General features: G+C 41.3%; 1 protein-coding gene across 1 annotated transcript; it reads left to right on the forward strand.

Moving 5' to 3' along the window:
- The first annotated feature begins 6,645 nt into the window (after positions 1-6,645).
- LOC121536244 (ADP-ribosylation factor-like protein 4C) lies at positions 6,646-8,686 on the forward strand. Its single transcript, XM_041843511.2, has one exon. It carries the CDS (start codon positions 7,307-7,309, stop codon positions 7,883-7,885), a length of 579 nt encoding a protein of 192 aa, XP_041699445.1. The 5' UTR covers positions 6,646-7,306; the 3' UTR covers positions 7,886-8,686.
- Positions 8,687-10,338: the final 1,652 nt, after the last annotated feature.

Consider the following 10,338-nt stretch of genomic DNA (forward strand, 5'->3'; position numbering starts at 1 on the left):
GCACATAGGAATAGTGATAAACAGTAATACCTGGGGGAGTGTGAGTGTTAGCATGTGAGTGTGTTTTTGCTGCTTTGACTGGTGTTACATGGTATGGTGGTTGACTTTGGAGACACAAGTGTATGCATGTGTGTTTTACTGCGGCTGTGAAAATACAAGATAAAGATGGTATTAAACCAACTCTATTTCAGTTGTGAACTAGACCTGACCCTAATCTCGGATCCTGGCTAGTGTAAATAGTGCAATTTTAGCTTACTGGTATAACCTCTCGAGAACATAGCGACAACTTAATGCATGTGTTTTGTGTTAGATTCTGCCATCTAGTGGACAACTATTCAAATGTATTTAGGTTCTTTGAGCGTTAAAGTTTCAGTGAAGTGATGAAGTGCTAAAACATTATTGCCATCATAAATGTATGAAGTTATTACCAGCCAACCTAATGTCACATTGCTGATCTCCACCATAAACCTGAAGCATAATGTACTGAAAACCTTACAATTTCAGACCGATGAGGCAGTGATAATGAGTTCCTCACAAAAGCCTTCAAATCTTGAAACGTAGAGAAATACATTGTGTGTGTGTGTGTGTGTGTGTGTGTGTGTGTGTGTGTGTGTGTGTGTTTGTCCTCACAAGGATAGTAAAACAAGGAAAATGTTGACAAGTGGGGACATTTTGCCAGTCCCCATGAGGAAAAATGCTATTTTAGTCTTAGGGGTCAGGTTTACAATTAGGGTTAGGGTTAGAATTAAGGTTAGGGTTAGGGGTTACGGTTAGGTTAAGGGTTGATTTTGGGGTTATGGTTCGGGTTATATTTAGGGTTAGGGAAAATATGATTTTGGATGGGAATCAATTATTTGGTCCCCACAAGGATAGCAATACAAAACTGTGTGTGTGTGCACGCGCACATGTCTGCTGGGAGGAAGGGAAATGGAGGGTGAGGACTGAAGAGGGAAAAGATAGGGCGAGAGAGAGAAAAGATAGAGAGAGGCCCCCTCCCCTCCAGTCATCAGTCTCAGAGTGAGCACTCCTCTGTTGCTACTCCATTATATTATATAAAACAAGGCCTGTGGAGGACAGCCAACTTCTGATGAAATGACAAAGTGGCTAAGGAGGATCCCTTTTACATTCATATAAATCTGGGTTCATAGCAACTCCGCTAACGGCAATTAACAATCACTTCCTTATTCCCATATGTTCTCAATTAAATCAATATTCAACAACAAAATTAAATACTTTAAAGATTTGTCTGATCATTTTAGAGGAAACATGGCATGGAAAGGGTTGGAAGGACTTTAATATCGAACTTCATCAAACATCAGTTGCTGAAATTGAATATGCGTAGGCTATTTTAGGTTTGTATTATTTATTTTATTTTTATTTAACCTTTATTTAACCAGGTAAGTCAGTTGAGAACAAGTTCTCATTTACAACTGCGACCTGGCCAAGATAAAGCAAAGCAGTGCAATAAAAACAACAACAGAGAGTTACATATGGGGTAAATCAAAAATACAACAGAAAATATATATACAGTGTGTGCAAATGTAGCAAGTTATGGAGGTAAGGCAATAAATAGGCCATAGTGCAAAATAATTACAATTAGTATTAACACTGGAATGATAGATGTGCAAGAGATGATGAGCAAATAGAGATACTGGGGTGCAAATTAGCAAAATAAATAACAATATGGGGATGAGGTAGTTGGGTGGGCTAATTTCAGATGGGCTGTGTACAGGTGCAGTGATCGGTAAGGTGCTCTGACAACTGATGCTTAAAGTTAGTGAGGGACATAAGAGTCTCCAGCTTCAGAGATTTTTGCAATTCGTTCCAGTCATTGGCAGCAGAGAACTGGAAGGAATGGCGGCCAAAGGAGGTGTTGTCTTTGGGGATGACCAGTGAGATATACCTGCTGGAGCGCATACTACGGATGGGTGTTGCTATATGGTGACCAATGAGCTAAGATAAGGCGGGGATTTGCCTAGCAGTGATTTATAGATGGCCTGGAGCCAGTGGGTTTGGCGACGAATATGTAGTGAGGACCAGCCAACAAGAGCGTACAGGTCACAGTGGTGGGTAGTATATGGGGCTTTGGTGACAAAACAGATGGCACTGTGATAGACTACATCCAATTTGCTGAGTAGAGTGTTGGAGGCTATTTTGTAAATGACATCGCCGAAGTCAAGGATCGGTAGGATAGTCAGTTTTACGAGGGCATGTTTGGCAGCATGAGTGAAGGAGGCTTTGTTGCGAAATAGGAAGCTGATTCTAGATTTAACTTTGGATTGGAGATGCTTAATGTGATTCTGGAAGGAGAGTTTACAGTCTAACCAGACACCTAGGTATTTGTAGTTGTCCACATACTCTAGGACCCGTCGAGAGTAGTGATTCTAGTCGGGTGGGCGGGTGCCAGCAGCGTTCGATTGAAGAGCATGCATTTAGTTTTACTAGTGTTTAAGAGCAGTTGGAGGCTACTGAAGGAGTGTTGTATGGCATTGAAGCTCATTTGGAGGTTTGTTAACACAGTGTCCAATGAAGGGCCAGATGTATACAAAATGGTGTCGTCTGCGTAGAGGTGGATCTGAGAGTCACCAGCAGCAAGAGCGACATCATTGATATACACAGAGAAAAGAGTCGGCCCAAGAATTGAACCCTGTGGCACCCCCTTAGAGACTGCCATAGTTCCAGACAACAGGCCCTCCGATTTGACACATTGAACTCTATCTGAGAAGTAGTTGGTGAACCAGGCGAGGCAGTCATTTGAGAAACCAAGGCTATTTAGTCTGCCAATAAGAATGCGGTGGTTGACAGAGTCGAAAGCCTTGGCCAGGTCGATGACGACGGCTGCACAGTACTGTCTATTATCGATCACGGTTATAATATCGTTTAGGACCTTGAGCGTGGCTGAGGTGCACCCATGACCAGCTCGGAAACCGGATTGCATAGCGGAGAAGGTACGTTGGCATTCGAAATGGTCGGTGATCTGTTTGTTAACTAGGGTCAAGTGGTGCATTCATTTGTATAGCCTATGCCCTTTAATGCCCTTCCGCTTATTTTTTGAATTTCAGACCCAACCAGGAACATATAGGATAGGGCTGCTATCAGATACAGTATGTGCATGTGTTCTGTTCTGTTCTGTAATGTGCATATCTCTGTGTATTTGTGGAATGAAGGATAATAGAATACAACAGGATTACAGTTGGTTTTCTGTGGCTTTTTAGGGTTAGAGTGAATGACGACACAAATGTTTTTCAACTGTTTTTGACAGTTTAATGTAAGCCTATCAGATCTAAAAATCGAATAAAAGTTGATTGGTCAAGTACACCGTTTAGCAGATGTTATAGCAGGTGCAGCGAAATGTCACTAGCTCCTAACAATGCAGTAAAATGTCAAACATGTACACAACTAATCAACTGAAAAAAAACAAAAAACTGAAAGAACAAGAAATCAAGAAATGTCGGAAAGAATCCAATTAACAACCCAAATAGCACGGTAACAGTAATCCACATGCAATCTATACGCATTTACACTGGATGACTTTACACAGGATATTCTAGGAATTATATGTACAGTAGTAGATATATTAGCATGAGCTATATCAAGAATCCAGTATATAAATAAATATGGGGTGTGTATAAACAGTGTAACTAAAATGCACTCTACAGTAGTAGAAACATTAGAATGAGCTATGTGGAGAATACAGCATATACAGTGCATTCAGACCCCTTGACTTTTTCAACATTTTGTTACGTTACAGCCTTATTCTGATTTTTTTTTTTTTTTTATCCACATCAATCTTCACACAAAATCCCATAATGACAAAGCAAAAACTGGTTTTTATGCATTTTGCAAACAGAAACACCTTATTTACAGTGCCTTCGGAAAGTATTCACACCCCTTGACTTTTTCCACATTTTGTTAAATTACAGCCTTATTCTAAAATGAAAACAGGTTTTTAGAAACATTTGCAAATGTATTACAAATAAAAAACAGAAAAATACCATATTTACATACGTATTCAGACCCTTTGCTATGAGACTCCAAATTGAGCTCAGGTGCATCCTGTTTCCATTGATCATCCTTGAGATGTTTCTACAACTTGATTGGAGTCCACCTGTGGTAAATTCAATTGATTGGACATGATTTGGAAAGGCACCCACCTGTCTATACAAGGTCCCACAGTTGACAGTGCATGTCAGAGCAAAAACCAAGCCATGAGGTCGAAGGAATTGTCCGTAGAGCTCCGAGACAGGATTGTGTCGAGGCACAGATCTGGGGAAGGGTACCAAAAGATGTTTGCAGCATTGAAGGTCCCCAAGAACACAGTGGAGAACCTTCCAGAAGGACAACTATGTCTGCAGCACTCCATCAATCAGGCCTTTATGGTACAGTGACTAGTCTCCCAGTCTCCCAGCCTGGACTTGAACCCGACCAAACATCTCAGAGAGACCTGAAATTTGGCCTGAATTCCAAGCATCACATCTGGAGGAAACCTGGCACCATCCCTACAGTGAAGCATGGTGGTGGCAGCATCATGCTGTGGGGATGTTTTTCAGCGGCAGGGACTGGGAGACTGGTCAGGTTTGAAGGAAAGATTAACTGAGAAAAGTACAGAGAGTTCCTTGATGAAAACTTGCTCCAGAGCGCTCAGGACCTCAGACTGGGGTAAAGGTTCACCTTCCAACAGGACAATGGCCCTAAACACACAGCCAAGACAATGCAGGAGTAGCTTCGGGACAAGTGTCTGAATGTCCTTGAGTGGCCCAGCCAGAGCCCGGACTTGAAGCCAATCTAACATCTCTTGAGAGACCTGAAAATAGCTGTGCAGCGACGCTCCACATCCAACCTGACAGAGCTTGAGAGGATCTGCAGAGAAGAATGGGAGAAACTCCCCAAATACAGGTGTGCCAAGCTTGTAGCGTCATACCCAAGAAAACTCGAGGCTGTAATCGCTGCCAAAGGTGCTTCAACAAAGTACTGAGTAAAGGATCTGAATACTTATGTAAATGTAATATTTCAGTTTTGTATTTTTTATAAATTTGCACACATTTCTAAACAACTGTTTTTGCTTTGTCATTATGGAGTATTGTGCATAGATTGATGAGGGGGGGAAACGATTTAATCAATTTTAGAATATGTCTGTAACGTAACAACATTTGGAAATAGTCAAGGGGTCTGAATACTTTCCGAATGCACTTTAAATACACAATACAAAACCCCATAGCAAAATGGATAGAATTGCAGGAAAATAGCTTCCAGACCTGAGTCCAGAATATAAATAATATATATGTATGTGAATGGTGTGTAAAGACCGTATGGACAGTATGTGAATAGAAAAGGTGTGTATAGCAGTAGTTATATGGGATGAGCCATGACTAGAATACAGTATATACAGTACCGGTCAAAGGTTTTAGAACATCTACTCATTCAAGGGTTTTTCTTTATTTTTACTATTTTCTACATTGTAGAATAATAGTGAAGACATCAACACTATGAAATAACACATATGGAATCATGTAGTAACCCAAAAAGTGTTAAACAAATCAAAATATATTTTATATTTGAGATTCTTCAAATAGCCACCCTTTGCCTTGATGACAGCTTTGCACACTCTTGAAGGTTTAATCCTCAACCCTATAGCTGAATGATAATCATGAACATCAAACATTGATGTCACCTCAAATTCCTGTATCATGGTTAGTAAACTAATGCTCTTGTAGCTTAACCAGGTTTAACCAACACAAAGGGAAATGCTTTACCCCTTCTGAACATAAACCTATTCTATCCTATAGGTTAGGGGAGGCCTATCACATAAGAGTGGATTTGTTTATGAACCTACTCAAACATGACTTGATGTGTCATTGAAATGTCCCCAGTCCCCACAAAATAACAAGCGCACATGCGCTTAAGCGACTAAGCATGCTTCTATTTATTTACGGTCTGTTGTTGCTGGGCTTCGACAGAAGGTGGCGTCGTCCTCCATGTATTGCCTTTTTTCAAAAAACCTCTCTACCCTTATAAAAATATTGCATTATAATCTCAGGAGGGATTTCTGAAATTGTTAAGCCTATACTAACGCTATCTACTGAATATGTCAGTTCTAGTTATTCGTTTAATTGTGCATTTATTTACGATATTAGGCATACTACTAGAACCAATCGTTTTTACGTTATACCAATGTTATGTACATAAAGTGACATCGAAATAGTAATTCGTAGCCAATACCTACAATAAGGTGCTCATTCTCAATATTAAAATACCTATTAATGTAATAACTAATAGCCTTCTAATTGATCACTAGCTTGTATAGCTGTATATGCTTATGCTTTAAACCTAGGCCTATGCTTTACACTGTATACATTTTCGTTATCATTATCTGATCTGGAATATTCTCACTTTAATCATCCACAGGCCTATTGGTGAATCGAATCAAATTAGTTACGCAAAGGGGTAGACTATTTATTACGCCTATACATTTCTAGCTATATGGATTTCGATATGCATGTCGATAAAGACGACCATAGCAACGTGCATGTGGCCATAGCAACGTGCATGTGGCCACCATAATAATAAATGTGCACTTTGATTGGCATGGCCCGAATGGGTGGAGCGTATGTTATGGTAGGCAGGCTACTGCGCTGTTTTACTTTCTGCTCCCTCGTCCTCTCATCAGTGTGTATGCTTCGGCCGCAGTGGTAAGAGTCGGACCACATGTGCCGTGACGTAGCCTACCATAGAGCTCATAACATCAACCCAAATTCATAGCTGCAATAATTGTAATGTTGTTTATGGGCGCAGTGTAGCCATTTCTCGGGATAATTTGGACTCATCCACGACTCGCAGGTGGATTTGATTTATGTTCTTCAATCACGGACCGGAGGCTCGTTTTTTGGACAGCCAACTTGCCTATAGAGACGCGGGGACGGGAGACAAGTGCGCAGTGCTCACGGGGAAAACAGCAGAGCGAGACAGCAAGCAGCGTGTTTGTTATAACCCACCAGGATCGTCCTTTAGCTGTCTGGTGAGTGTTAGGAGTTATACAGTTGCAAAATGGAATGAATCTTAACTGGAGTGTGGAGGAGAATTCTAATCCTACAGACGAGGACACTGTTCCCCAATGCTTCTGAGGGCAAAACGAGGATGAACCAGCCAGAGCGCACATCGGGCCTGTAAACACATTGACATTACGTTTGTTGATAGGCTATCATTGTTGTGGATTAATCGACGAGCCTATTGAACATTGAAACGCTGTATTAGGCCATCACATAGGTGCTACAGAGGAGCTAGACGTTCCTTTCACCTGCTATTGAAAATGGGCAACAGTTTCTCCAACATATCTGCTTTCCAATCCCTTCACATTGTGATGCTGGGGTTGGATTCGGCTGGCAAAACGACTGTTCTTTATCGTCTGAAATTCAACGAATTCGTAAACACCGTGCCAACAATTGGATTCAACACGGAGAAAATCAAACTCAGTAATGGTACGGCAAAGGGGATCAGCTGTCACTTCTGGGACGTCGGAGGCCAGGAGAAGCTCCGACCCCTATGGAAATCCTACAGTCGGTGCACGGACGGCATCATCTATGTGGTGGACTCGGTAGACGTCGACCGGTTGGAGGAGGCTAAAACAGAACTGCATAAAGTTACCAAATTCGCAGAGAACCAGGGCACACCGCTGCTGGTGATAGCCAACAAGCAGGACCTGCCCAAATCTCTTCCAGTCGCTGACATTGAAAAACAGCTGGCTCTCCACGAGCTCACCCCATCCACCACGTACCACGTCCAACCTTGCTGCGCCATAATTGGCGAGGGACTTCACGAGGGTATGGACAAATTATATGAGATGATAGTAAAACGGAGAAAATCTTTGAAGCAAAAGAAGAAACGATAACTACCGCCCATTGGTCGTAGCCTATGAACCATGCATTAACCTAAACCTACGCAAAATTACTGTATCTAAATGCTATTTGGGTATTCCAATGTTGCCCTAAAATGACATTTACTTTGCGGTGATTGTTGTATTTCCTTTCATTGGGTTATTGTAAAAGTTGCTGACGCTGTGAATCCTATAGCTGAATGATGCTTTTGCACGCAAGAGGGTGCTTCTATTGGTGCAAGATATTTACTAAGGTTAACCAAAACAAACTTGAAATTACTTTTATCATAGGAACAAAAGCATTGATACATGAATGCGGGCTGGCCCCTCATTTGCTGCTTTATCATGGACTATACATCTGTAGCTCAACATGTTCTTTTGAAGAAGCATCCCATACAGTATAGGCCTATACTGTGATGGGACTATGGATATTCTGACGGAATGCTTCTTTGGACAGCAAGTTTTACTTTGCACGTTAAGTGGATGTGGGTCACAATGAAATGGACCCTGTTCATTCAGAGAGAAAAAAAAAACTGAAACCAAGATATGTCTGTATTATTAGATATGTCTGAAAGTCACACCTCAGTCCCTGTATGGGTTTATTAATGCAGATGTCAACAAGGCTTTGGAGCGTTGAAGTTTACTATGCCGTGGTGGACTGAGGATAACATTGCCTGCAACGTGGTCCACTACTTTGCACTTTTCATTTCCTAACAAAATAGTAGAGTACTACACTGTATAGCATAAACCAGGCTGTGTATATACAAGAAAGCCAAAATTGAAGTATTTTTTGAATATTAAAATATATACACAATGCATTGTGACTGATTACTTTTATTTCCATAATGTGATATTGGAATGTAAATGTAATCTACAGTAAGAGGATAATGTCAACAGCTGGCCAGGATGATGGTGATCAACAGTAGATGTATTTTAAACGTGGTGAACTATTGACCTGAACTCATGGATTGGTTTGTCTCTACATCTCCCCTGAGAGATCCTCACATTTCATAGGTGTGTATTAGGGAGGGGAGAGGAAGACAGGAGGGGTGGTCACAGTCTATCAGTAAACTCATGGGAATCTATTCAATGTTGTCACTTGATCTCCCAAAATGTGTCTATTTAACACATGCTCATACCCATGGTGGTTTGTGAGTTGGTGTTAGAATGTACAGTTGAAGTCGGAAGTTTACATGCACTTAATTTGGAGTCATTAAAACTCGTTTTTCAACCACTCCACACATTTCTTGTTAACAAACTATAGTTTTGGCAAGTTGGTTAGGACATCTACTTTGTGCATGACACAAGTAATTTTCCAACAATTGTTTACAGACAGATTATTTCACTTATAATTGGGGGTCAGAAGTTTACATACACTAAGTTGACTGTGCCTTTAAACCGCTTTGAAAATTCCAGAAAATGATGTCATGGCTTTAGAAGCTTCTGATAGGCTAATTGACATCATTTGAGTCAATTGGAGGTGTACCTGTGGATGTATTTCAAGGCCTACCTTCAAACTCAGTGCCTCTTTGCTTGACATCATGGGAAAATCAAAAGAAATCAGCCAAGACCTCAGAAAACTAATTGTAGACCTCCACAAGTCTGGTTCATCCTTGGGAGCAATTTCCAAACGCCTGAAGGTACCACATTCATCTGTACAAACAATAGTACGCAAGTATAAACACCATGGGACCACGCAGCCGTCATACCGCTAAGGAACGAGATGCGTTCTGTCTCCTAGAGATGAACGTACTTTGGTGCGAAAAGTGCAAATCAATCCCAGAACAACAGCAAAGGACCTTGTGAAGATGCTGGAGGAAACAGGTACAAAAGTATCTATATCCACAGTAAAATGAGTCCTATATCAACATAACCTGAATGGCCGCTCAGCAAGGAAGAAGCCACTGCTCTAAAACCGCCATAAAAAAGCCAGACTACGGTTTGCAACTGCACATGGGGACAAAGATCGTACTTTTTGGAGAAATGTCCTCTGGTCTGATGAAACAAAAATAGAACTGTTTGGCCATAATGATCATCGTTATGTTTGGAGGAAAAACAGGGTTCTTGCAAGCCGAAGAACACCATCCCAACCGTGAAGCACGGGGGTGGCAGCATCATGCTGTGGGGTTCTTTGCTGCAGGAGGGACTGGTGCACCTCACAAAATAGATGGCATCATGAGGAAGGAAAATTATGTGGATATATTAAAGCAACATCTCAAGACATCAGTCAGGAAGTTAAAGCTTGGTCGCAAATGGGTCTTCCAAATGGACAATGACCCCAAGCATACTTCCAAAGTTGTGGCAAAATGGCTTAAGGACAACAAAGTCAAGTTATTGGAGTGGCCATCACAAAGCCCTGACCTCAATCCTATAGAAAATTTGTGGGCAGAATTGAAAAAAGCGTGTGCGAGCAAGGAGGCCTACAAACCTGACTCAGTTACACCAGCTCTTTCACGAGAAATGGGCCA

The sequence above is a fragment of the Coregonus clupeaformis genome, chromosome 23 (genome assembly GCF_020615455.1).
Source record: "Coregonus clupeaformis isolate EN_2021a chromosome 23, ASM2061545v1, whole genome shotgun sequence".
NCBI lineage: Eukaryota > Metazoa > Chordata > Actinopteri > Salmoniformes > Salmonidae > Coregonus > Coregonus clupeaformis.

What these genes read in the sequence shown, in the direction of transcription:
- LOC121536244 (XM_041843511.2), top strand. Translation starts at nt 7,307, where the DNA reads ATGGGCAACAGTTTCTCCAACATATCTGCTTTCCAATCCCTTCACATT.